Below are 26,446 nucleotides of genomic sequence, written 5' to 3' on the forward strand. Positions count from 1 at the left end.
CCCAAACCGCTCTATGGGGTGCCCTTTTGGGCTAAAATTTGGTTTTGGAAAAAAAAAAAAAAAAAAAAACGAATGGATACCCTTCACGCTCAACCTTTGCTGTTTCTTTAGCAAGGGAAATTTCAGACTGGTATACTCCCTGTTTAAATTCCCGCAGCCAGACTAAAATGGGATTATTTTGAATACGTATCTACAAGTAAATAGCATTTATCCAAAATTTATCAAGGTAATAATAAGTTTCTTTTGTTTATCCTGCTGGGATAGGACTGAAAAGTCCCTTTACCTTGTGCTAGTAACTTTGTGCCTTGGTAAAGTTCCTTTACCTTTTGCTAGTAACAGCAGCAAAATATTATCTTTTTCCTTGCCGGTATGTGAAGCTGTGTTGGCAGCTATGAGTCCAATGTTCGACCTCCTCCCCAGCCCTGTATTAAATAGCAACATTCCCTCCCTCGTGACCTCTCTACTACAATTATACAGACGGGCTCCCGCGTTACCCAGACATTGTGTAACATCCTGTATTGCAGCATTACTTCATGTAGCCCCTGTGCCTATTGTAGAACCTCATATTGATCTCATCATATGCACCCTGCATCCTATGGTAAGATTGATGTTTCTATGCTTGACGGATTCTTCAATTGAATTCAGTCTTCTTCTTTTTCTTCGTCTTTTCCCGTGTACAGACGGGGTCGGCGTTTTTCGTCAACCTCTCAATCAGACTTAGGGTGACTGTTTTGGGCTGTCTTTTGGTTTTGGTCCCAAAAAAATTTGTGATTGTTTTGGGTTGACTTTTGGTTTTGGCCACAAAATTTTTACGAGTGAGTGAGTGAAATTTCAGGCTTCCTGTTTAAAGTCCTTCAGCCAGACTGAGCTGTTCTACTCCCTGTTCCACGTCCTCCAGCCAGACATAATGATGGACTCGTTATTATGACATTAAAACAAATACCTTTATTTCCCAGATATGGACCGTGGTAGACTACAACGCCGGCCATCCCACGTTCTTTCGCAATACTTTTGGTTTTGGTCACAAAAATTTTACGAGTGAGTGAGTGAAATTTCAGGCTTTCTGTTTAAAGTCCTTCAGCCAGACTGAGCTGTTCTACTCCCTGTTCCACGTCCTCCAGCCAGACATAATGATGGACTCATTATTATGACATTAAAACAAATACCTTTATTTCCCAGATATGGACCGTGGTAGACTACAACGCCGGCCATCCCACGTTCTTTCGCAATCATAACGAAGCTCTTCGGTGCTACGGTGAAATAGCGACTCACTTCTCTGCCCGACTGGACGAAATTCTACTCCGCCATCTGAACGTGGGTACTGAACAGGACAAGATCATTTCTCTGGTCATCTGTACACACCTGCTGAGCTCTGGAATCGTACTGAGAGAACTCATCCCGGTCGTACATCAACTTGTCAACGACCCTTCTGTAAAGGTAAATGCTAATGTGTTTATTTTTACTTTCTTTATCCTTTTCTCCCCCGACTATTTTACCGAATTTCATTAAAGTCGAGAGTTATCGCGTATCAAAGAGACACATAAGTAAAAGTACAACGTTGGATTTCACCAATACTTTTTCAGCCCAGGCCTGCCTGTAAAACTAACAGTCTGTTACTTATGTTATACTTTATGTGTATATAAGCTTAACAGGACTGTTTAGCTAACAGGTTGTTACTTGAGTTCTACTTCATTTGTATAGGCTTAACACTACTCTTAACAGGACTGTTAAACTAAAAGGCTGTTATGGGCTACGGGTTCCAGCGGATTTCGAACACAATTTCAGTCTTCTGACAAATTCATTTGTCCATACACGGTGAGTTTTGAGTCAGTGTGATACATTCCCAAGGTGTATCATGCCCATGATTAATTCACCTGCTATGGAGTTAATATTCTCTCCATCAAACCTCTTCAAAAATAATAATAAAAAAATTGCTTCAAAAAACATATTTAGAACTTTAACTAGCAGGACCCTTAGTATAATGGCCACTGTATTCAAAGCAATCCATTCTATTTGAACCACAATTATTAACACGCAAAACTCATTGCGTTCACACCAACTAACCACTTCCTCACGCAGAACAATTTACACAAATATACTAAAAATTTCCTTTCACACACGAAAATTTCCAATCACCTACTCAGCACAGGTCGAGTAGTAATTGACATGGTCTGAAGGGAGCACCATAGAGATTTTCGTAGGACAGCATCTTCTGAACCAACTTGTCAGCACCGTACCAGTCTACCCATCTGAAGGGACCGCCCGAGAAAGGTGGGAAGCCCAGACCAAATACTGCACCCACGTCACCATCAGTCTGAAATGAGTGGAGTAAATTTGTAAGTTGGAGAATAATTTGAGAAAAGGGTTTGAGAGAGGGACTGTAAAGCTGTGTCCACACATAGTCGATCCAACACCGCGTCGACTGAAACCGTACTTTGCTTCGATAACATAGAATTCACCTCGTCTATCGACGCGGTTGATTGTGTTTGAACACACCTTTTAACAACGGAGGAGGAGGAGGAGGTCTTATCGTCCCTAAATCGAAGAGAGGAGGATGGGAAAGGAGAAATCCAGCCGTTCCGAAAATGAACCTTATCAATCTCATCTGTTCAGGATAACGTTCGTCCTGGGCGGAATCAAACCCGCGACCTAGCGCTCACAAGGCAGGCTCGCCGTGAAAAATATAAGACCTTGTTTAGACTGTGGGAGTAAAGGGACTTTTCAGTCTCATTCTGGCAGGATAAACAAGGTACTTAAGTATATTCTATTCTACCTTAAGCAAGTCCTGAGCCTAGGTCAAACTTACCTTCAAAGGAGCTGGATAAAGCCCACCGGACATTTTCATGACCTTCTCCTTGGCTTTGCCAAAGATTTGATTCCTCACGAATTCAAATTTCAAGGCCACATCCAGAACTTTGTCTGGGATCATAGGTTTGATTCGGTTGATTTTCAGTTTACCGGAGGCTAGTTGACTGGCAGTATTCACTGCGACCTCTTCTAGATATTCCATGGTTCTGAAAGAAGAGAAAAAGTCGGTAAGTTATGGGTTCAATTCCCAAACAGGACAAAGTTCGGTTGATTTTCAGTTTACCGGAGGCTAGTTGACTGGCAGTGTTCACTGCGACCTCTTCTAGATATTCCATGGTTCTGAAAGAAGAGAAAAAGTCGGTAAGTTATGGGTTCAATTCCCAAACAGGACAAATTTTATCCTAAACAAATAAAGTTCGTCCTCGGAACGCTAGTTTTCTCCTAGCCTGTCCAAATTTTCTTTTCAATTTCGGGATAATGAGAGGCTCCATAGTTATAAACTTTTTTTAGGGTGTAGGTAGTGTTTACTAAAACAGTAACATATTTTGCTTAAGTCTTACCTTTCTTCAGGATGATTCAAGCCAGGTCCTAGAGGTTCCACCAGTTGATCTACAATGCCCATCTTCTTTGCGCAAATTTTATCCTAAACAAATAAAGTTCGTCCTCGGAACGCTGGTTTTCTCCTAGCCTGTCCAAATTTTCTTTTCAATTTCGGGATACTGAGAGGCTCTATAGTTATAAACTTTTTTTTTAGGGCCTAGGTAGTGTTTACTAAAACAGTAACATGTTTTGCTTAAGTCTTACCTTTCTTCAGGATGATTCAAGCCAGGTCCTAGAGGTTCCACCAGTTGATCTACAATGCCCATCTTCTTTGCCTTGTCTGCCTTCAAAGTTTTTCCAGTGAGAGTCATATCCAGAACATTGGGTAGGGCTGTTAGTTTGGGAAGTCTCTGAGTACCTCCTGCTCCTGGCAGGAGTCCTAACATTACTTCAGGCAAACCCAGGCCAGTTTTCTTATCCTTGACAACAATTCGGTAGTGACATGCCAGAGCAACCTGTAAGTACAAGACAATTATTTCAAGTTAAGAGTTTTTACTTTCTATTACTACAGTATAGCGGAGCTATACTAGTAATGATTACTTTCTATTACTACAGTATAGCGGAGCTATACTAGTCAACATTACTTCAGGCAAACCCAGGCCAGTTTTCTTATCCTTGACAGCAATTCGGTAGTGACATGCCAGAGCAACCTGTAAGTACAAGACAATTATTTCAAGTTAAGAGTTTTTTTTTAAATTTTATTCATGGAAAAAAAAGCAAGAGGGTTGTACCTACATATTTTTTCTCTCCTCTTTATTTGAACCTTCCATTCCTAACCCAATATCCATATTACCTCAAGACCTCCCCCTAGACAGGATCCAGAAATAGCTGCAACAATTGGCTTAGGACTGGACTCAATTTCTGACAGAATTTGCTGTCCAGATTTCGAGATCTGTTTGACTTGATCGGCAGTTTTACATGCTGCCAACATACTGATGTCTGCTCCAGCAATGAAACATCCTGGCTTTCCTGAGATGATAACTGCTGATCTAATGCTTGAGTCACTTTGAATTCTTCTCAAAATGGACTGAATTTCTGACATCACTTCCGAGTTGAGAGAGTTCACCTGTGGAAGGAAACCAGGTACAAGTCAATTACCTCCTTAGCTGTAAGGAATGAGTATTAACAGACCAAAATCTTTAGACAGTGACATTATGTAGTTTTCATATAAAGTTTGAGATAAAGGGTTAGAAAGCCAACCAAGCATAACCTGACACAAAGATTATATTTTTGGATGGATCATCAATCTCAAAATCAATTAACAATGCTAGTAATATTATTGTCATATTAATGACTTATATGCATAATTAACAGGGGATATTGTGACTGGTTTAGTATTTTAGTCCCACCAGACCTTAAATAGTAGTAGGATTTTTTTTTTTTTTTTTCATAAGTTTATTTTAAAAGGGGCACGACTTTGAATGTCATTAGCCCAAATAGTAGTAGGAAAATGAACAGAAATTTGACTTTTTCCTCCTTATCCAATCAACCAACCAATGATGGGAGAAACATTTGTATTACTGTACCTTAACTCCAGGTGAATCCAGTGTGACCACCAGTACATCCCCCACAGCTTTCTCCTTGAAGTGTTTTGTGCTTGATGCATTTTGCGAATAGAAGTATTTAGGAACAGATCCTGAAAAAATAAATGTGACATTTGCTTGTAAGTAGGTACATGAAAATATTGAATATTTATTTGTGTTTACATCAATATTTAATTTTGAATAAACTAGGTAGCTAAGAAGAACATGTCCTGGATGGAACTAAAAACCTTTAATTTTCTACGGAAAAGTATTAGAGCTTTGATCTAGAGTCTCTTATTGGAATTAGTTTTGTTTGGAAGTCATCATTCATTGGGACATTGAAGTAGGCTTGTATAGTACTAGGCCCAAGGAACTACATCTCCCAGATTGCCTTTTGTTTTGAAGGTCCAATTTAAATCTTGGTTCCCCTGTTTACACTTGAATAATGAACTTTCAGCAAAGTCAATCATGTTAGAGAGCATTGGAATGTGTTTCTACCAGGAAGTAGGAAAGTATTACACAAAATCCTTGAACTGATGTGATAAGAATGTGTGCGGGTTTGATTCCCACCCAGGGCGGATTTTATCCTGATGGGATAATGTTCGTTCTCGGAACAGCTGGCTTTCTCCTATCTTGTCTTCTTTCTCTCTTTGATTTCGGGATGATAAGACCATAGCAGTTACAGTTCCCTCTGTCAAACCTCTTAAAAAAAATCATCTCCCAGATTGCCTTTTGTTTTGAAGGTCCAATTTAAATCTTGGTTCCCCTGTTTACACTTGAATAATGAACTTTCAGCAAAGTCTCTGTTCATAAACACCCCCTGAGGCCGTGGTTATGAACAGGGCCATCGTAGGCCATCGTCGGCCTTTTTGCGTGTAAAGTTGGCGGGAAATTCGTAGTGTTAAGAATTGTCGAGTACAATCGCTATCATTAGTCAGAAGATTTCTACAACTCCCCACAGTCATCACTCAGCAATGAACCCGGGAAGGAGTTCGTCCTGCTTGGAGAACGAAACCTGTAAGTCCAACAACTCAGCACACAAAATTTCCAATCACACACACATACTACACACGTAGCTACGAGTATATTTACATCCCAAATATCTAGTGTTAAGCATTGTCGAGTACAATCGCTATCATTAGTCAGAAAATTTCTACAACTCCCCACAGTCATCACTCAGCAATGAACCCGGGAAGGAGTTCGTCCTGCTTGGAGAACGAAACCTGTAAGTCCAACATCAACTGTCAGGAGCCGAAGAAACCTCGCGACCCCTGCTGCAAGAACTTGTACAACGATTTTGCCGATAAGTTTGAAAAGGAATTCGACGTGATTTGCGAAACGCTCAAAGATGAGTTGGATCAAACAGACCGCATGCCTTGCATCAACTGTTGTGTGCCTAAATATCTGAATCGGAACCGAAGCAGAAGTCGGTGTTGTCACAAATCACGCGAGCCGAAACGTCGTGGTGATGGCATGGGGGGGTTGTACTGAATTGAATATTAAACGAAAGACTGAAATAATTAATAATGAATTTAATAATAATTGAACATCATGTTACACGAGCTTGAAGGTTGTCCTCAACGAGATATGATTACCAGATTGTAGTAATTAATGATAATTATTGCTTTATTATGTTTTGCAAGCTTGGCAAGAAGAAAAAGAAAGAATAATAAAGTAAAAACAATTAATTTCAGTAAAACGCACCATAATAAATTGAAACTAACCCCCGTATGTATGAAATCTAAAGATAAACTTAAGTTTAACTTGAAATGAAAATCTTGCCAAATTTCATGAAATCTAGCCAGTAGATTGTAGTAATTAATGATAATTATTGCTTTATTATGTTTTGCAACCTTGGCAAGAAGAAAAAGAAAGAATAATAAAGCAAAAACAATTAATTTCAGTAAAACGCACCATAATAAATTGAAACTAAAAGATTCAGTAAAGTCCTAATTGTTTATCCTATACAGAAAAGGTTCTTGACTTACCTGTTTTTCTTGCACTCGGTCTGAGCTCTGTGTCTTAAGTTAAACTTAAGTTTATCTTTAGATTTCATACATACGGGGGTAAAAGATTCAGTAAAGTCCTAATTGTTTATCCTATACAGAAAAGGTTCTTGACTTACCTGTTTTTCTTGCACTCGGTCTGAGCTCTGAACAGACCCATGAGTCCTTTACTTTGTGGGGTCATGGCAAGCTGAGAGAATCCTTCAGCCTCTGCTTCATAGCCTGCACTAGGTCCCTTCTCAATTCCAGTTCTCACAACGTCCAAGATCTAAAAGACAAAACAAAAATAAATAAAGAATTGGGTGGTGTGGATACAAAGCACATATCCATGAATGAATGACCTTTAAACTTTTAAACAAGGTTTTTTTTACATACCTATTTATAAACTTTACCTATGAAAAATATAAGACCTTGTTTAGACTGTGGGAGTTAAAGGACTTTTCAGTCTCATTCTGGCAGGATAAACAAGGTATATTCTATTCTACCTTAAGCAAGTCCTGAGCCTAGGTCAAACTTACCTTCAAAGGAGCTGGATAAAGCCCACCGGACATTTTCATAAATCTGATATTGTATTATTTTATTTTTCAGGCATCCTTTCATTGATTTTTCAAGACTTTGTCCACACCTGTTTTGTATTTATACGCTTGCATACGGGACACCCTGTATATACGCTTTTTTTCACGCTTAATCAAACTGTTGCTTTACGGGGTCGAGCGGATTTCGCACACAATTTCATTTTTTCATACACGGTGGGTTTTGAGTCAGCTATGTGTGATGCATTCCTAGGGTGTATCGTGCCCATGATTATTTCATCGGGTACACGGGGTCGAGCGGATTTTGAACACAAGTTCATTTTTTCATACACGGTGGGTTTTGAGTCAGCTATGTGTGATGCATTCCTAGGGTGTATCGTGCCCATGATTATTTCATCGGGTAGGTATGCAGTTGACATTTAAAGGTCATACTAGTAGCTATGACATCGAAGAGGCCACACTGAACCAAGGGGCCTAAAAACCGAAGAAAAGTATCAGACATAGTCTCTTGGGGCCTTTTTGCTCATTTTTAGCTCCTCTTTAGGTTTTGGGTAGAGCGCTATAATAATATGAGTTTATTTCTATCCCGCAGTCGTGCGCCAAAGCAGTAGGCATAGTAGCGAGCAAACACTTGACCTTGGTGCTGTCTCGTCTGGACGCGCTCGTCAAATCCGAACTCACCCGAAAGTCTTCGCGTCTTCTCGGCTTACTCCGTGACACGCGACAGGAGATGGAAATTGAGAAGGCACGATTGACGCTGCTCTATTCGTATGCATATGTGGTGAAGGAAGCGCCCCCTAGCGAGCTGGCACCGCAACTAGCGAACCTGTGTCAGTTTCTTATATCACAACTCACCATTTGCAAGGTAAATTTATTTCTACTCATGATGATGATTGAGTTCTGTGTACGTCCAAAGACATGTTGTTTAGAAAAACACAAAGTTAACTGGAGATGGTAGATCCCATGTAATGGTTAGAGACTTGGAATATGTTTTATTTTTTTTTTTTTTATTTAGAACATTCGATCCGCCCCGTCGATCGATTTCGACTGAACAAGGTTCGTCCCAAGGAGACTTTTGATCTACATTTTATAAAGAACCTCTCTGCAAAGTTTGATTGACTTGGGCAGAAAACTATAGTCCTGAGAAGAGTGAATATTTTTCAGCTTATTCAAAACTAAAGTCTTGAATAGCGGCCAAGCCGTACATTTCTCGAGGTTCGTCCCAAGGAGACTTTTGATCTACATTGTCTGGCAACGCTGTTTTGTGTTTTATCATTTTTAGCCGCGAAATTTTGAAAATTTAGAAAAAATCTGAAGTGTCCAAAGAAAGAAGAAATAAAGAAAAAGGGCTCAAAAGTACACCCTTTACCTTTTTCTGTCATAGTATTCACAGTCTCTTGCTTTATTTCGTGAATATTATGTAAGAGTTTTTAAGTTTTATATTTCGTGATTAAAAAGTGATCACATAACGCTTTTGTGCAAATTTAAATCAGTAAGTATCACTCAAGTTTTCCATTGATAACTTACAGGTTGTACAAATAAATGGGTAATGCACCATCACTCTCAAGGTCTTGCTGATAATAATACATTGTAATGTCAAACAATAAATAGATGATACCTACCCACTGGATGATGTCATTATTTTCATAATATACTAGTAGTCTCCTATACCTATTGTACAAATATTATCTACCAGCCATATCATTGTAGTCTCTTAAATGGTACCTGGTAGTTTGCCATATCAGTAGTTAGTGATACAACTACACCCAACATTGGGAAAAATTATGATTCAGTTGAACGATACATTTACTTTTCCCAAGACAATAATATTAACTTATGTGTTCTGAACTTCTGCTGTAATAGATAGGTATTGAATAATGTAGGTAATATTTTGAAATGAGATAGGTATTGAATAATGTGGGTAATATTTTGAAGTGAGATAGGTATAGTCAGTCAACCATTGGAATTGAGGGATATTTTGAATTTAAGGGGCGGATTTTATCCTGAACGGGTTGGTAATGTTTGTTCCCGGAACGGCTGACTTTCTCCAATCCTGTCTTCCTTCTCGTGCATCACTAATAGCCATTTTTTTTAAAAAAATCGATTGCTAACCGTTTGAATTTTGAACGTGTCTGTTTTTCGTAGACTTTTAGCTTGTAAAACCTTTTTCGTTTGTTTTTAGTTCTTAACAAATTGGTCTAACAGAACTGCAGTCCGGTCTAAAAATGGTTTATACTAAATTTTGAACGTTTCTTTTTTTACATCTCAATAACTTAAAGAGATGTGTAGACTGTAGACCCTGCTCATTGTTCTAAAAAAGAATGGAGCCCTTTTTTATGGTTATTCATTTGATCATCATTGATCTACGGCAATTCCTTCACGGTGAGGGCTCGGAGTGGTTAGATCTGCAGGAAACCTGCCAGAGAACTGTGTATGCTTTGTGTACTACAGTGCCACTCGTGAGTACCAGTCATACCGGTATTACTGTAAGTTTGCCATTTTGTTTGCTTTATTTTCACGCCAACTTTTTTTAAGAAAAAGCAATAAGTCCCCTCTGGAAACACTCGGTAAAACTTCAGAGTTTCATTTCACTCCAACCTAGTTAGCTAGCTTGGTAGCGCGTCTGCCTTGTAAGCGCTAGGCCACGGGTTCGATTCCCGCCCGGGGCGGATTTTATCCTGAACGGGTAGGTAATGTTTGTTCCCGGAACGGCTGACTTTCTCCAATCGTGTCTTCCTTCTCGTGCATCACTAATAGTGATTTTTTAAAAATCGATTGCTAACCGTTTGAATTTTGAATGTGTCTGTTTTTTGTAGACTTTTAGCTTGTGAAACCTTTTTTGTTGGTTTTCATTTCTTAACAAATTGGTCTAACAGAACTGCAGTCCGGTCTAAAAATGGTTTATACTAACATTTTGAACGTTTCTTTTTTTACTTATCAATAACTTAAAGAGATGTATAGACTGTAGACCCTGCTCATTGTTCTAAAAAAGAATGGAGCCCTTTTTTATGGTTATTCATTTGATCATCATTGATCTACGGCAATTCGGTGCTGTTTTCCGTGTTCTATACACCTCACCGTCCGTACACTGACATTACCGTACACCGTATCGATATTACCATACCCTCCTAACAGCATCTATTGCTCTATTCTGCTCACTGATAGGTGCTCTATACAATAAAGAAGTGCTTTATTAAACTGTTGGTATAATAGTATACTGGAACAACTTGTTAGGAGCTGACTGGAATATTAGGATGGTTTTCACCAACCTTCTTTTTGGTCCCTAACGGCTGTTTAAGCTTATAAAAATCAAATGGAACTTAACAGGCTGTTGGCTAATATTTTTTCAGAGGCTGAAAAAAATATTGGTGGAACTGACGATTATTGTACTAATTTCAGAGCGCATCTATTCTATCGTGCCCACCGAAGCAGGACCTCTCACTGTCCCCACCATACTTTGTCTGGTGAACCATCACCCTACTATAGTACTCAATGGTCTCCTAGCCCAATCTCTACCTTATAGTGCGAACTTTGTCACCATCTGGCGGTCCCTGGCACAAGGATCAAGTGTGAACGATACGCTCCGACATTTGCTGCGGTGTACGGCAATTTATTCAACTTTTTTTTTACAGGTGCAAGGACTTCTGTGGAATGTACTACTGAGAATGTTGGTTACGCCAGAAATACCCTCAGCTATACCGACCATAACCAAATCCTTGGCATACCTGGCGAAGGAGTGTAAATTTACAAGTGGTAAGTTGAGCAATGTGTTCCCATAAACCTTGACCTTGGTTAGACTATGGGGCTAAATAGACTTTTCAGGTTGTGATTATAATAGGGTAGGCTTCTAGGGTTAGTTTATTGTTTTTACACTTTGGCATTGAAGTGGTAATCTCCCCCACAAGTTCAAGTAGGTTACCACTTTCAATGCTAACCTGTATAAAGAGAAAGCTCGCCCTAGAAGCCTAGCCTATCATAACCCATACCGACCATAACCAAATCCTTGGCATACCTGGCGAAGGAGTGTAAATTTACAAGTGGTAACTTAAGCAATGTGTTCCCATAAATCTTGACCTTGGTTAGACTGTGGGGCTAAATAGACTTTTCAGGTTGTGATTATAATAGGCTAGGCTTCTAGGGTTAGTTTATTGTTTTTACACTTTAGCATTGAAGTGGTAACCTCCCCCACAAGTTCAAGTAGGTTACCACTTTCAATGCTAACCTGTATAAAGAGAAAGCTCGCCCTAGAAGCCTAGCCTATCATAATCTATACCGACTATAACCAAATCCTTGGCATACCTGGCGAAGGAGTGTAAATTTACAAGTGGTGAGTTGAACACTGTATTCCCATAAACCCTTGAGCTTGGTTAGACTGTGGGGCTAAATAGACTTTTCAGGTTGTGATTATAATAGGCTAGGCTTCTAGGGTTAGTTTGTTGTTTTTACACTTTAGCATTGAAGTGGTAACCTCCCCTACAAGTTCAAGTAGGTTACCACTTTTAATGCTAACCTGTATAAAGAGAAAGCTCGCCCTAGAAGCCTAGCCTATCATAACCCACTAATAATCACACCCTTGGTCCTATCCTAGTAGGGTAAACAAGGATTCAATTCTATTCTAATACAAAGTTAAAACTTCTTGCATTTGTAAAAATTTGGGGCTGTTTGCCCCTACATCTAAGTAAGCCTCGGAGTGGGCTTTTTGTGTACGAATAGCCCTTGAGTTAAGGATTCAGTATTCACGAAATTAGTGGTTGGGTGGCAGAGCTCATGTAAGTGAGAACTCTGCCACTTAAATAAAGAAATACAAAAATTCAATATTTTAAAGATTATATGTGAAAGATTCTAAGAAAGTCTGACTAGAGGAAGAATTGAAAATACTGTGTCTTCACTTGACTTGGACTATTAGTAACCTATTTTTAATTCTTCCTCTAGTTATAATGCTACTTGACAAAGTATCCCGTTTGGAAGATATAGATAAGTCTGAGTTAAGGATTCAAAAGTAGGTATTGTTTCTGCCCACAGCCTCATGTTTCTGCCCACTCTTTAATCTGTATGAAAAACATATACACTTAAAGTGTCAAAATAAATTACAAATTACATTTTTTTAGTATTTGTATACTTACAGCGAGAGGCTGATGGGCAGCAATGGTCTCGCGATGGTGTTTCCCCTCCAGGAACAGATTCCCATTCAAACACCGCAGCAAATGTCGGAGCGTATCGTTCACACTTGATCCTTGTGCCAGGGACCGCCAGATGGTGACAAAGTTCGCACTATAAGGTAGAGATTGGGCTAGGAGACCATTGAGTACTATAGTAGGGTGATGGTTCACCAGACAAAGTATGGTGGGGACAGTGAATCAAAATAAATTACAAATTACAATTTTTTAGTATATGTATACTTACAGCGAGAGGCTGATGGGCAGCAATGGTCTCGCGATGGTGTTTCCCCTCCAGGAACAGATTCCCATTCAAACACCGCACCTCGTAGATAATTATGCTCACTTCAACATTATCCCTTTTTTTCGTTAGGCGCTTCAACATTATCATTTTAAATACTCATCTATTCATCGATATCAAGCAATATCTTTGTCGTAAGACAATCTTGTGTTGCCAGCCTAGTTAGCTTAGTTGGTAGTGCGTCTGCCTTGTAAGCGCTAGGCCGCGGCTTCGATTCCTGCCCGGGGCGAATTTTACCCTGAAGGGATAATGTTCGTTCTCGGAACGGCTGGCTTTCTCCTATCCTGTCTTCCTTCTCTCTTCGATTTCGGGACGAAATCAATTTCAATTCTTTCATGTATTTCAATTCAAATAAATTGTTCACACGTTACAAAAAAACATAAAATATAAATATATAAATGAATGAAAAACAATAATGTTAAATTGTAGTTACTTAAACTACATAATAGCCACTCAGGTAACTAGGTAATAGCCACTCAGGTAACTTTAATAGCCACTCAGGTAACTAGCTAATAGCCACTCAGGTAACTAGGTAATAGCCACTCAGGCAACTTGATAACAGCCACTCAGGTAACTGGGGTTGTGAGTTAAAGTTCCCTCTGTCAAACCTCTTGAAAAAAAAATCTTGTGTTAGCATCAATCTCGTACTTATTCCAGATAATCGGGATGCACTACTTCTCTCCCGTGGACAAGATGCAACTCCTGGAAATCATTACCACAGAGCAGACATCCCAGGATACCGCCGCCTCAGCTGTGGCCGTAGGATTGAAGCAAGGCAAAGTAGTCATTACAGTGAAAGATGGACCCGGTTTCTACACGACACGAATCCTATCCACGATGTTGTCCGAAGCTATGCGAATCCTGCAAGAGGGAACCAGTCCCAAGGACTTGGATAGGTGAGATAGATTATTCTTCTTCTTCGCCTTTTCCCATGGCGTTTGTCGTCGGCCTCTCAATCAGCTTTGGAGTGATCGCTTCGAGGCCAACTAGTTTTGGCTAAACAAAATTTTCCGACTGGATACCCTTCGCACTCAACCTTCGATAGCATAAAGAAATTTGGACTAGTCTACTCCCTGTTTATAGTCCCCTAGCTAGACAATGTTTATAGTCCCTCAGCCAGACGAAAGATAGATTATTATTATTTTTCGTTTCGGCCTACAGAGGGCCACGTATTTCTTACTTCTTTTTATGTTTTCTCTTCATCCAGAACATCTTCATTCTGGATGAATGGTCAGCCTTTCTCTCCTCTGAAAATTTACTATTGGGTCTGTTTATAATTCTTCTTCTTCGCCTTTTCCCATGGCATTTGTCGTCGGCCTCTCAATCAGCTTTGGAGTGATCGCTTCGAGGCCAACTAGTTTTGGCTAAACAAAATTTTCCGACTGGATACCGTTCGCACTCAACCTTCGATAGCATAAAGAAATTTGGACTAGTCTGCTCCCTGTTTATAGTTCCCTAGCTAGACAATGTTTATAGTCCCTCAGCCAGACAAAAGATAGATTATTATTATTTTTCGTTTCGGCCTACAGAGGGCCACTTATTTCTTACTTCTTTTCATGTTTTCTCTTCATCCAGAACATCTTCATTCTGGATGAATGGTCAGCCTTTCTCTCCTCTGACAATTTACTATTGGGTCTGTTTATACTACTTGAATAGTACCTACCAAAAAGTCTCTTTACCCCAGCAGTCCAAACAGAGTGTTCTAAAGAAAATCCCCTTTCTAGGTGTGCCAAAAAAAATGGAAGATAACTTCCGTTTAAATTCGCCATACATAACATAGCCGCTGCTTTGTATTTCTACACTTTTCCCCATTTCTCTTTCTTCCTTCTTTTACTTTGAGGAATGGAAAGTATTTTTCCTCCTCTAGATTCGTAGAAGCTTAACCCATTCTTTTGGGGTATTTGCCCCTACACCCAAGCCTGAGAGTGGGCTTTTGTCTGTTTCTTCCTCTAAATTTGCGCTGATTTTCCTTTGTGACAACGGTGGTGAAAAATGGAAGACAACTTCCATTTAAATTCGCCATACATAAGATGGCCGCTGCTTTGTATTTCTACACTTTTGTTCATTTATTTCTCTTCTGTTTATACTACTTGAATAGTACCTACTAAAAAGTCTCTTTACCCCAGGAGTCCAAACAGAGTGTTGTAAAGAAAATCCCCTTTCTAGGTGTGCCAAAAAAATGGAAGACAACTTCCATTTAAATTCGCCATACATAAGATGGCCGCTGCTTTGTATTTCTACACTTTTGTTCATTTATTTCTCTTTCTTCCTTCTTTTACTTTGAGGAATGGAAAGTATTTTTCCTCCTCTAGATTCGTAGAAGCTTAACCCTTTCTTTTGGGGTATTTGCCCCTACACCCAAGCCTGAGAGTGGGCTTTTGTCTGTTTCTTCCTCTAAATTTGCGCTGATTTTCCTTTGTTTCCAGGCTGACCAAACAGTTTGGTTTCCCAGTGGGAGCTGCTACGCTGTCCGATGAGGTCGGTATTGACGTGGGTGCCCATATTGCCAAGGATCTGTCCAAAACATTCGGCGACCGATTCAGCGGTGGAAACCTAAACGTTCTCAATGAAATGGTGGAAAAAGGTTACCTAGGTGAGTCCGACGAGAATTGGTTTTTGGTCAAATTTAGAAAAAAAAAAAAATGGTATTGGCACTACTTACTTAATCAAGCGTGCTGGCAGGCGCGCAAACGTAAGAGTTCGTTGTGCCACCCGTTTTGGTCGAAAATCCACAGATAGATTAGGTACAAACGTAAATGTTCCCAAGCTTACGTTTTCATCTTTCAAGATTTTTTTTTTTTTTTTTTTTTTTGAGACTTCAAGAACAAAGATGGTTACTACCCGTAGATTGAAGAGGAACCCGACACTCCCTAAAGGCTAAAGGGCAGAAGAAGTTTTACAAAGAAGAGGAAGATTTTTTCCAAGAACTTTGTTTTAATTCAGGCAAGGTCTTTTCTTTTTAATGGTTACCGCTACATGTATTGATTTTTAACCCATCAAATATACGAGACCTTGTTTAGACTGCTGGGGTAAAGGGACTTTTCAGTCCTATTCGGGCAGGATAAACAAGGTATATTCTGTTCCATTCTAAGCTTAAATGCCCTTCTGGTGTCCCCCAGGTCGTAAATCCGGCAAGGGCTACTTCGTGTATGCCAAAGGCTCCAAGGCTCGTCCAGTCAATGACGGGGCTCTGGCCATTCTCAAGAAGTACAGCCTCCAGCCACAGAGTGCCCTCAAGGATGAAGATCTGCAGCTCAGAATGGTGTCCCGATTTGTCAACGAGGCTGTGCTGTGCTTAGAGGAGACCATTCTCAACAGTCCGGTAAGTTTCGGGACTCGTTTCCCTCTTTGTGTTTCTAAGCTCGTTTCCCAGTAATTCTTCTTTGTGTGGTTGAGATGTGTAGTCATACACAGGGCTGGGCTAGGCTAAGTTTGAAAAATTTAAAGTGGGGAAAAATGAAGGATTTTTTTTTATCTTCTATTTTTCAAGGCTAGTCCTATTTATGACCACCACTTGGATGGAAATTTAGAACCTGGTCATTCTCGCCATGTTACAAGTCACTAAGCCAGCCTAGTTAGCTTAAGGTTGCGAGCCTGCCTTGTAAGCGCTAGGTTTGATTCCGCCCAGGACGAACGTTATCCTGAACAGATGAGCTTGATAAGTTTCGTTTTCGGAACGGCTGGATTTCTCCTTTCCCGTCCTCCTCTCTTCGATTTGAGGACGATAAGACCTCCTCCTCCGTTGTTAAAAGGTGTGTTCAAACACAATCGACCGCGTCGATAGACGAGGTGAATTCTATGTTATCGAGGCAAAGTACGGTTTCAGTCGACGCGATGTTGGGTCGACTATGTGTGGACACAGCTTTACAGTCCTTCTCTCAAACCCTTAATTACTTATTCTTCAACTTACATTAATTTACTCCACTCATTTCAGACTGATGGTGACGTGGGTGCAGTATTTGGTCTGGGCTTCCCTCCTTTCTCGGGCGGTCCCTTCAGATGGGTAGACTGGTACGGTGCTGACAAGTTGGTTCAGAAGATGCTGTCCTACGAAAATCTCTATGGTGCTCCCTTCAGACCATGTCAATTACTACTCGACCATGCCAAGGATAGCTCCAAGAAGTTCTATCCTTCCTAAGGAAATAAGACTGAAATAACGCCTTCGTGTATAAAGAACATATTTTAACAACTTAAAATAACATATCACAACACTTAAGTATGTACACGATTATCCCAGCACTCGCGTACAAGATTCAAAGATCACGATTATCCCTGGCTATCCAAAGGGGCAATAGTCAGCGTCTGACGCGCTTCCTCCTCAAGCATTTTTTTTTTTTTTTTTTTTTTTTTTTAATCACACCCTTGGTCCTATCCTAGTAGGGTAAACAAGGATTCAATTCTATTCTAATACAAAGTTAAAACTTCTTGCATTTGTAAACCCACTAATAACCACACCCTTGGTCCTATCCTAGTAGGGTCAACAAGGATTCAATTCTATTCTAATACAAAGTTAAAACTTCTTGCATTTGTAAACAATAACATTTTAAATGTCTATACGAGTATTCTTGCTATCGAAGAAGTAATTGCCATTTTTCGCGAACGACATGTATAAACCATAGTTAAAGTGCCTAATGGAAAAAATTGCCATTTTCTCATTTCAGAGAGTGGACAAGAAGGTATAGAACGAAGCAAGCAAGTCAATAGCAAAGCCGTTCTAGCGTGCTGCCTATGTCTACTGGGTGCCCCATTCAATTGTGACCGAGGTCCCTATCTATTGGAGTTCCTAAAGTTGTACGCTTCCACCCTGAATACAAAACTGCCCGAAATTATGAACGAGAAAATACCGCCCTTAGTTGACTATTTGAAATGTAAGTTGACTAAGGATTGAAAAATCTGGTGTGACCGTGTCACGACTTTCCTTATGGTATTAGGTTTTTAGTTTTTCGGGGATTTAGTTTTGTGGGGGGTCTTTTTTCAATACCACAGCCTTTTCAATGTTTCCAACCGTTTAGTCAATGGAGCTGAAAACCGTCAAAAATCTGACAAACTGCCGCCAACCGCTGGCCCAATCTAAACCAATTTGAGGTAAAACTTTCGCCTAACGCTTACGTTTCTAATAATATTCAAGATTACTTGGTCCGTCCTGAACCGCATTCAACCATCATGAGGGCCTGTGCTTTTCCTTTGAAGCATGGTAAACCCTTTGTAACCCCCACTAGCCGGGCTGGTTGGGTTTGGCTGCTCTGCTCCCTATTTATAGTCCCACAGTAAGACACTGGTCTGCTCCCTGTGTAAGGTCCCCCCGCCAGACCATTCTGGCTGTATAAGAAGGTTATATTCTACTCTATTTTCTACTGGTATTCTGTTCTATTCTATCCTAGTGAGTGATTGGAACTCGGACGAGTGGGAGCGTGAGCTACGTGAGCTCACGCACGTGATTATCGGGTTTTGTAGGTTTTTTTTTTCAATACCACAGCCTTTTCAATGTCTCCAACCGTTTAGTCAATGGAGCTGAAAACCGTCAAAAATCTGACAAACTTCCGCCAACCGCTGCCCCAATCTAAACCAATTTGAGGTAAAACTTTCGCCTAACGCTTACGTTTCCAATAATATTTAAGATTACTTGGTCCGTCCTGAACCGCAGTCAACCATCATGAGGGCCTGTGCTTTTCCTTTGAAGCATGGTAAACCCTTTGTAACCCCCACTAGCCGGGCTTGTTGGGTTTGGCTGCTCGGTGTCAGCCCTCAACGAAATGTTTGCCGAGCCCTCTCTCGCCACGGTACTGCGCGCCTATTTTCCTGAGTTATTCTCCACCCTCCTCATGGTACTGGGGGCCTACATGGGCGCCCAACCCCCGGCCCACACACCCAACAAGACAGGCAGTCTGTTTATACCCAATAGGAATCTCATGAAACTCGTACCGTCATTGGAAACCAGTAAAGCGTTGAGATCTCTATTGACCGCTGTCGAGTAAGTTTGGCACTATATTTCCAACTGACGTTTTTTTTAATTTATTATTATTATTATTTTCGGAGAACGAACCTTGTTTGTTTAGGATAAACTTCGAAAGCGAATCGGGATTATTCGGCTCTCTCTCGGCAAATTCGGCACACTCAGCACATATACAATTTTTTATTTACATATGTTTAAACTATACCTATGATAGGATATATAAGACCTTGTTTAGACTGCGGGAGTAAAGGTACTTTTCAGTCTCATTCTGGTAGGATAAACAAGGTATATTCTATTCTATTCTCTCATTCGGGAGGCTTCGGGACTTCGGCGAAAATACACGAAATATGACCGAAGCCAGAATGACGTCATCTCGATTTCGAGTGCAAACGCGCGTTTTTTACATTCTAGGCGCGCTACCCCTCAATCTAACTAAGTCTGTCTTCTACTATGTTTTGTAAGGTATACTGAGTGAACATTTTTGAGCTTTTTCAAAACTAAAGTGTTGAATAGCGGCCAAGCCGTACATTTCTCGAGGTTCGTCCCAAGGAGACTTTTAATCTACATTTTATAAAGAACCTCTCTGCAAAGTTTGATTGACTTGGGCAGAAAACTATAGTCCTGAGAAGAGTGAACATTTTTCAGCTTTTTCAAAACTAAAGTGTTGAATAGCGGCCGAGCCGTACATTTCTCGAGGTTCGTCCCAAGGAGACTTTTAATCTACATTTTATAAAGAACCTCTCTGCAAAGTTTGATTGACTTGGACAGAAAACTATAGTCCTGAGAAGAGTGAACATTTTTCAGCTTTTTCAAAACTAAAGTGTTGAATAGCGGCCGAGCCGTACATTTCTCGAGGTTCGTCCCAAGGAGACCTTTAATCTACATTTTATAAAGAACCTCTCTGCAAAGTTTGATTGACTTGGACTTTTTTTTTATTCATGAATAAAATAAAAAAAAAACTCTTAACTTGAAATAATTGTCTTGTACTTACAGGTTGCTCTGGCATGTCACTACCGAATTGTTGTCAAGGATAAGAAAACTGGCCTGGGTTTGCCTGAAGTAATGTTGGGACTCCTGCCAGGAGCAGGAGGTACTCAGAGACTTCCCAAACTAACAGCCCTACCCAATGTTCTGGATATGACTCTCACTGGAAAAACTTTGAAGGCAGACAAGGCAAAGAAGATGGGCATTGTAGATCAACTGGTGGAACCTCTAGGACCTGGCTTGAATCATCCTGAAGAAAGGTAAGACTTAAGCAAAATATGTTACTGTTTTAGTAAACACTACCTACACCCTAAAAAAAGTTTATAACTATGGAGCCTCTCATTATCCCGAAATTGAAAAGAAAATTTGGACAGGCTAGGAGAAAACTAGCGTTCCGAGGACGAACTTTATTTGTTTAGGATAAAATTTGTCCTGTTTGGGAATTGAACCCATAACTTACCGACTTTTTCTCTTCTTTCAGAACCATGGAATATCTAGAAGAGGTCGCAGTGAACACTGCCAGTCAACTAGCCTCCGGTAAACTGAAAATCAACCGAACCAAACCTATGATCCCAGACAAAGTTCTGGATGTGGCCTTGAAATTTGAATTCGTGAGGAATCAAATCTTTGGCAAAGCCAAGGAGAAGGTCATGAAAATGTCCGGTGGGCTTTATCCAGCTCCTTTGAAGGTAAGTTTGACCTAGGCTCAGGACTTGCTTAAGGTAGAATAGAATATACCTTGTTTATCCTGCCAGAATGAGACTGAAAAGTCCTTTAACTCCCACAGTCTAAACAAGGTCTTATATTTTTCATAGGTAAAGTTTATTAATAGGTATGTAAAAAAAACCTTGTTTAAAAGTTTAAAGGTCATTCATTCATGGATATGTGCTTTGTATCCACACCACCCAATTCTTTATTTATTTTTGTTTTGTCTTTTAGATCTTGGACGTTGTGAGAACTGGAATTGAGAAGGGACCTAGTGCAGGCTATGAAGCAGAGGCTGAAGGATTCTCTCAGCTTGCCATGACCCCACAAAGTAAAGGACTCATGGGTCTGTTCAGAGCTCAGACCGAGTGCAAGAAAAACAGGTAAGTCAAGAACCTTTTCTGTATAGGATAAACAATTAGGACTTTACTGAATCTTTTAGTTTCAATTTATTATGGTGCGTTTTACTGAAATTAATTGTTTTTGCTTTATTATTCTTTCTTTTTCTTCTTGCCAAGGTTGCAAAACATAATAAAGCAATAATTATCATTAATTACTACAATCTGTAATCATATCTCGTTGAGGACAACCTTCAAGCTCGTGTAACATGATGGTCAATTATTATTAAATTCATTATTAATTATTTCAGTCTTTCGTTTAATATTCAATTCAGTACAACCCCCCCATGCCATCACCACGACGTTTCGGCTCGCGTGATTTGTGACAACACCGACTTCTGCTTCGGTTCCGATTCAGATATTTAGGCACACAACAGTTGATGCAAGGCATGCGGTCTGTTTGATCCAACTCATCTTTGAGCGTTTCGCAAATCACGTCGAATTCCTTTTCAAACTTATCGGCAAAATCGTTGTACAAGTTCTTGCAGCAGGGGTCGCGAGGTTTCTTCGGCTCCTGACAGTTGATGTTGGACTTACAGGTTTCGTTCTCCAAGCAGGACGAACTCCTTCCCGGGTTCATTGCTGAGTGATGACTGTGGGGAGTTGTAGAAATCTTCTGACTAATGATAGCGATTGTACTCGACAATTCTTAACACTAGATATTTGGGATGTAAATATACTCGTAGCTACGTGTGTAGTATGTGTGTGTGATTGGAAATTTTGTGTGCTGAGTAGGTGATTGGAAATTTTCGTGTGTGAAAGGAAATTTTTAGTATATTTGTGTAAATTGTTCTGCGTGAGGAAGTGGTTAATTGGTGTGAACGCAATGAGTTTCGCGTGTTAATAATTGTGGTTCGAATAGAATGGATTGCTTTGAATACAGTGGCCATTATACTAAGGGTCCTGCTAGTTAGAGTTCTAAATATATTTTTTGAAGCAATTTTTTATTATTAATATTTTTGAAGAGGTTTGATGGAGAGAACTGTAACTGCTAAGATCTTATCGTCCCGAAATCGAAGAAAGAAGGAAGACGGGATAGGAGAAAGCCAGCCGTTCCGAGAAGGAACCTTATCCCTTCATAATGTAATCCCCCCCGGGCTGGAATCGAACCCGCGAACTAGCGCTTACGAGGCAGACGCGAACAAGCTAACTAGGCTGGCTCACTGGATTTTTGACCTCGTACCTTGGTGGCCTTTTTTCCGAGCGATTCATTAGGCAATATTTTTTTCCAAAAATAAATTTATTATTACATATTATTATTTCTTGATTTCAGACTTGGCAAGCCTCAGACCCCAGTGAAGACGGTAGCAGTGCTAGGTGCTGGCTTGATGGGTGCAGGTATTGCCCATGTGACCGTAGACAAGGGCTACAATACTATCGTGAAGGATTCGTTTGAGAAAGGTTTGGCCCGAGGTCTGGGACAGATCAAGACTGGACTAGATGGTGCTGTCAAGAGAAAGAAAATGTCCGCGTAAGTTAAAGCTATTTTGGATCGATTCTATAACTTAACGTTACCTTGTATAAGAGGAGAAAAGGTCTTTTGAAAATCCGACTTCAGTCAATCCAAGGGATTTACTCGAGGACTGGATTCATTTGGTTCACACTGGAGAAGATAGGGATTCCAAAGAGAGAAGCAAAAATATCTCTTTGTAAGAAAAATGAAAGGGGAAAGGATCCAGATTCTTGAATCCTTCAAATCCGGATTGGTCGGATTCAATGGATTCAATACAACAAAAAGTTAAAAAAAAAAAAAATCTTTTGTTATCAAATCCTGTTTCCTCTTTCAGACTTGACCGTGACAGATACCTGGCAAGCCTGGTTGGAACTCTATCCTATGATCCGTTCAAGAATGCGGACATGGTTATCGAAGCTGTGTTCGAAGATATTAACATTAAACACCAGGTGATCAAGGAAATCGAAGCCGTGGTGCCACCTCACTGTGTGGTAGCTACGAACACGAGTGCTATTCCCATCACGAAGATAGCGGCTGCTAGCAAACGCCCTGACAAGGTAAGGAACATGGGAAGAATATAGGTACCTCGTAGATAATTATGCTCACTTCAACATTATCCCTTTTTTTTCGTTAGGCGCTTCAACATTATCATTTTAAATACTCATCTATTCATCGATATCAAGCAATTTCTTTGTCGTAAGACAATCTTGTGTTGCCAGCCTAGTTAGCTTAGTTGGTAGTGCGTCTGCCTTGTAAGCGCTAGGCCGCGGCTTCGATTCCTGCCCGGGGCGAATTTTACCCTGAAGGAATAATGTTCGTTCTCGGAACGGCTGGCTTTCTCCTATCCTGTCTTCCTTCTCGCTTCGATTTCGGGACGAAATCAATTTCAATTCTTTCATGTATTTCAATTCAAATAAATTGTTCACACGTTACAAAAAAACATAAAATATAAATATATAAATGAATGAAAAACAATAATGTTAAATTGTAGTTACTTAAACTACATAATAGCCACTCAGGTAACTAGGTAATAGCCACTCAGGTAACTAGGTAATAGCCACTCAGGTAACCAGGTAATAGCCACTCAGGTAACTAGGTAATAGCCACTCAGGTAACTGGGGTTGTGACTTAAAGTTCCCTCTGTCAAACCTCTTGAAAAAAAAAAAAATCTTGTGTTAGCATCAATCTCGTACTTATTCCAGATAATCGGGATGCACTACTTCTCTCCCGTGGACAAGATGCAACTCTGTTTTTGTGTCATATAATGCATTTTTTCGTGAGACAATAATACTGTAATTTATTTATTCCATATTTCAATACCTATAGCCAATTCCAATGTATTTTTGTACTCGTTTTTGTGTCATATACCTAATGCATTTTTTCGTGAGACAATAATACTGTAATTTATTTATTCCATATTTCAATACCTATAGCCAATTCCAATGTATTTTTGTACTATTAAAATCATATAGTCTATTTTTGATACGTACAATATATTTATTTATACAATAAATACAAATAAATCAATTGTTTTATTTTAATTCACGGTTGTTTCATTGTTACAATGCTTATTTCACTTCAAGAAAAAGAATAATTTAGGCTGAAGTCCACCACCTCATGTTGGAGTGGATGTTCTCTCTGAGTATTCTTGAAGACTGTTTGATCACCATCTTCAGAAACAAAAACTTGAAACATCTATTTATTCCAGCAACAAATCTCACTCGATCGGGGTCCCTTTTCTCAAAAGTTACTTACAGCCAGTAAAAAAAAAAACGAAGATTTGTTCTTTATAAAATAAACAAAATATGTACTTTCGGAATTTGACTTATTGGAATGAACATGAACACCAGCAGTACCTTTCCAACATCAAATACATATCAAAAAGTAATAAATTACACACATCAAATGAAACTTTCTTAACTACCAGGATAGAGTGGGGCAGTGAGTTTAAACGTTCTTATAACATTTACAACATACAAAGTTTTTACTCCAAGGTTTAAAAGTAACAAAAAGAAACAAGATCAATAACAGGTAAATCAGTACAGTGTTTGAGATCATCGGTCACCATCATCCAGATCCATGCTTTCATCTTCTGAACTGCCATGAGCATAATCTGAAGGAAAAATAGAAAATAGAATTGTGTATTAGATCATGCTATGAGCATGACATTCCAAAGTTGATAGAAAATAGCTGTAAAAAAAAGTAGATTAGAAACTGAATTATCCTTAAAGCTCAATTAAAATTAGGTAAGCTGATCAATTAAAAAAAAATAATAAATAAATAAAATTACTCTTAAATTTTATCAGTAATAAAATTTGTACTTGTTTTTCGATTGCAAATATTTCAACGGGTTACTTTCTGGTGTTCTCGTGTTGACCCAGCACCTAAATGGGGAGTATTGTGTCTCTTCTCGCCCATCTAATGAGAGGGCATGCTACAACACAGACCACATGCGTCCAATGTAGCAGTTGTTTCATTGCTACAAAATAAAAACGGTGGTGACTCATCTTTTTTTAAAAAAATAATAATAAATAATAATAATAATAATAATAATAATAATAATAATAATAATAATAATAATAATAATAATAATAATAATAATAATAATAATAATAATAATAATAATAATAATAATAATAATAATAATAATAATAATAATAATAATAATAATAATAATAATAATAATAATAATAATAATAATAATAATAATAATAATAATAATAATAATAATAATAATAATAATAATAATAATAATAATAATAATAATAATAATAATAATAATAATAATAATAATAATAATAATAATAATAATAATAATAATAATAATAATAATAATAATAATAATAATAATAATAATAATAATAATAACTTCTATGCAGCCAGTAAAGACAGACTGAAAAGCTAAATTCCCTTTGGCCTTCAGGGAAAACCTGTTTGTATTGGATAAGATAGCAAGTTTGATTATGAAAATCGTGTTGACCCAGCACCTAAATGGGAAGTATTGTGTCTCTTCTTGCCCATCTGATGAGAGGCATACTACGGGATGGGCATGCTACGACACAGACCACAAGCATCCAATGTAGCAGTTGTTTCATCGCTATGAAATAAAAACAGCGGTGAAACACTCATCTTTTAAAATTCAATTCAATTTTTCTTACTATTAGGAATTCCGTGTCCATTACCATCCTGATGATCACTGGCATCTTCAAATTGATCATCTTCATCATTGTCCTCATCATCATCTGAAAATAATTGGCCACAAACAATGTTGAATTACTAATGCAGGGTATAAAACAAATGAGAAAAAATGAGCTACTTGAAATACCTCTTTACAAAATGGATTTATATATTTCTATTTTCCCCCCCTATTCTTTAGAAGTTTATTGTGATCAATTGATAGATTACTACTAATTACTTACTTACGAGTATTTTAAACCAATTGGTTGAATCCATGATACCTGTTTTGCTGTGTACACCACTGCTGATAGCACATTGAACAAAGCAGTTCCCAATGGTTCACTGAAGTTAAGCACCATTGTGTGTGGTTGGTATCCAGATGGGTCATCCATTACCTGAAAGAGGGGACTGGTCTGGGTCGGGATGAAGTTTCTGACACTGGTTCATTGCCATGAAAATATCCTCAAGTGCTGTTTTGTCTTGTGGAACAAGACGAATTTCTATCATACTTCCTTCATCATCATCATCATCTTCATCAGCAATATCCCCTCCTGCTCCATCTCCTTCATCTGAAATTTTTAATTTGCCACATTATCTTATTTATCACTGAAGGTAGCAAATGTGGGACGAAGATTTGTTCTTTATAAAATAAACAAAATATGTACTTTTGGAATTTGGCTTATTGGAATGAACATGAACACCAGCAGTACCTTTCCAACATCAAATACATATCAAAACGTAATAAATTACACACATCAAATGAAACTTTCATAACTACCAGGATAGAGTGGGGCAGTGAGTTTAAACGTTCTTATAACATTTACAACATACAAAGTTTTTACTCCAAGG

The 26,446-nt window shown here is 38.9% G+C and overlaps 6 protein-coding genes and 1 pseudogene across 6 annotated transcripts in view; 4 read left to right on the top strand and 3 right to left on the bottom strand.

Annotated features, from left to right (window-relative positions):
* The window catches only part of LOC113467093, a 2,353-nt gene extending 2,187 nt beyond the window's left edge, over positions 1-166 (top strand). Inside the window, exon 4 of the mRNA XM_026823084.1 lies at positions 158-166. Within this exon, the coding sequence (XP_026678885.1) occupies positions 158-166 (9 nt within the window). The remainder of the gene's footprint in view (positions 1-157) is intronic.
* A 182-nt stretch (positions 167-348) lies between these two features.
* On the top strand, positions 349-1,869 carry LOC103508488. The gene is made up of 3 exons (XM_008473039.2): positions 349-598; positions 1,180-1,437; positions 1,849-1,869. The coding sequence occupies exons 1-3, from the start codon at positions 392-394 to the stop codon at positions 1,867-1,869; spliced, it is 486 nt and encodes a 161-aa protein (XP_008471261.1). The 5' UTR covers positions 349-391.
* Positions 1,870-2,140: 271 nt separating this feature from the next.
* On the bottom strand, positions 2,141-5,050 carry LOC103508489 (trifunctional enzyme subunit alpha, mitochondrial-like). Its single transcript, XM_026823085.1, has 6 exons — positions 4,935-5,050; positions 4,202-4,474; positions 3,613-3,863; positions 3,067-3,147; positions 2,807-3,014; positions 2,141-2,314 (listed from the first exon to the last, which is right to left on the bottom strand). Exons 2-6 carry the CDS (start codon positions 4,448-4,450, stop codon positions 2,141-2,143), a joined length of 963 nt encoding a protein of 320 aa, XP_026678886.1. The 5' UTR covers positions 4,451-4,474; positions 4,935-5,050.
* A 2,002-nt stretch (positions 5,051-7,052) lies between these two features.
* Positions 7,053-7,496, bottom strand: LOC113467095 (annotated as a pseudogene).
* A 6,059-nt stretch (positions 7,497-13,555) lies between these two features.
* On the top strand, positions 13,556-17,272 carry LOC103508477 (trifunctional enzyme subunit alpha, mitochondrial-like). Its single transcript, XM_008473029.3, has 4 exons — positions 13,556-13,823; positions 15,354-15,520; positions 16,047-16,249; positions 16,862-17,272. Exons 1-4 carry the CDS (start codon positions 13,594-13,596, stop codon positions 17,063-17,065), a joined length of 804 nt encoding a protein of 267 aa, XP_008471251.1. The 5' UTR covers positions 13,556-13,593; the 3' UTR covers positions 17,066-17,272.
* Positions 17,146-23,685, top strand: LOC103508490 (trifunctional enzyme subunit alpha, mitochondrial). The gene is made up of 11 exons (XM_008473041.1): positions 17,146-17,236; positions 17,589-17,795; positions 18,309-18,377; positions 18,637-18,898; positions 19,197-19,236; positions 19,874-20,124; positions 20,346-20,553; positions 20,804-20,952; positions 22,241-22,438; positions 22,755-22,977; positions 23,623-23,685. The coding sequence occupies exons 1-11, from the start codon at positions 17,146-17,148 to the stop codon at positions 23,683-23,685; spliced, it is 1,761 nt and encodes a 586-aa protein (XP_008471263.1).
* Positions 23,686-23,769: 84 nt separating this feature from the next.
* Positions 23,770-26,168, bottom strand: LOC103508491 (methylosome subunit pICln). Its single transcript, XM_008473042.3, has 3 exons — positions 25,993-26,168; positions 25,579-25,662; positions 23,770-24,533 (listed from the first exon to the last, which is right to left on the bottom strand). The coding sequence occupies exons 1-3, from the start codon at positions 26,102-26,104 to the stop codon at positions 24,475-24,477; spliced, it is 255 nt and encodes an 84-aa protein (XP_008471264.2). The 5' UTR covers positions 26,105-26,168; the 3' UTR covers positions 23,770-24,474.
* Positions 26,169-26,446: the final 278 nt, after the last annotated feature.

Source organism: Diaphorina citri, unplaced genomic scaffold, assembly GCF_000475195.1.
Source record: "Diaphorina citri unplaced genomic scaffold, Diaci psyllid genome assembly version 1.1 scaffold403, whole genome shotgun sequence".
Taxonomy (NCBI): Eukaryota; Metazoa; Arthropoda; class Insecta; order Hemiptera; family Psyllidae; genus Diaphorina; species Diaphorina citri.

What these genes read in the sequence shown, in the direction of transcription:
- LOC103508488 (XM_008473039.2), top strand. Translation starts at nt 392, where the DNA reads ATGAGTCCAATGTTCGACCTCCTCCCCAGCCCTGTATTAAATAGCAAC. An exon ending in TATGCACCCTGCATCCTATG is followed by an intron (nt 599 to 1,179) that starts GTAAGATTGATG and finishes TTTATTTCCCAG; the next exon opens with ATATGGACCGTGGTAGACTA. An exon ending in TCAACGACCCTTCTGTAAAG is followed by an intron (nt 1,438 to 1,848) that starts GTAAATGCTAAT and finishes TACATTCCCAAG; the next exon opens with GTGTATCATGCCCATGATTA.
- LOC103508490 (XM_008473041.1), top strand. Translation starts at nt 17,146, where the DNA reads ATGTACACGATTATCCCAGCACTCGCGTACAAGATTCAAAGATCACGA. An exon ending in CTTAGTTGACTATTTGAAAT is followed by an intron (nt 17,796 to 18,308) that starts GTAAGTTGACTA and finishes ATTCTATCCTAG; the next exon opens with TGAGTGATTGGAACTCGGAC. An exon ending in AAGAGAAAGAAAATGTCCGC is followed by an intron (nt 22,439 to 22,754) that starts GTAAGTTAAAGC and finishes TTCCTCTTTCAG; the next exon opens with ACTTGACCGTGACAGATACC.
- LOC103508491 (XM_008473042.3), bottom strand. Translation starts at nt 26,104, where the DNA reads ATGATAGAAATTCGTCTTGTTCCACAAGACAAAACAGCACTTGAGGAT. An exon ending in AGACCAGTCCCCTCTTTCAG is followed by an intron (nt 25,663 to 25,992) that starts GTAATGGATGAC and finishes AATTATTTTCAG; the next exon opens with ATGATGATGAGGACAATGAT. An exon ending in TGGACACGGAATTCCTAATA is followed by an intron (nt 24,534 to 25,578) that starts GTAAGAAAAATT and finishes TTTTTCCTTCAG; the next exon opens with ATTATGCTCATGGCAGTTCA.
- LOC103508489 (XM_026823085.1), bottom strand. Translation starts at nt 4,450, where the DNA reads ATGTCAGAAATTCAGTCCATTTTGAGAAGAATTCAAAGTGACTCAAGC. An exon ending in CTGAAAATCAACCGAACTTT is followed by an intron (nt 3,015 to 3,066) that starts GTCCTGTTTGGG and finishes CTCTTCTTTCAG; the next exon opens with AACCATGGAATATCTAGAAG. An exon ending in TTTATCCAGCTCCTTTGAAG is followed by an intron (nt 2,315 to 2,806) that starts GTAAGTTTGACC and finishes CACTCATTTCAG; the next exon opens with ACTGATGGTGACGTGGGTGC.
- LOC103508477 (XM_008473029.3), top strand. Translation starts at nt 13,594, where the DNA reads ATGCACTACTTCTCTCCCGTGGACAAGATGCAACTCCTGGAAATCATT. An exon ending in AGTCCCAAGGACTTGGATAG is followed by an intron (nt 13,824 to 15,353) that starts GTGAGATAGATT and finishes CTTTGTTTCCAG; the next exon opens with GCTGACCAAACAGTTTGGTT. An exon ending in AGACCATTCTCAACAGTCCG is followed by an intron (nt 16,250 to 16,861) that starts GTAAGTTTCGGG and finishes CACTCATTTCAG; the next exon opens with ACTGATGGTGACGTGGGTGC.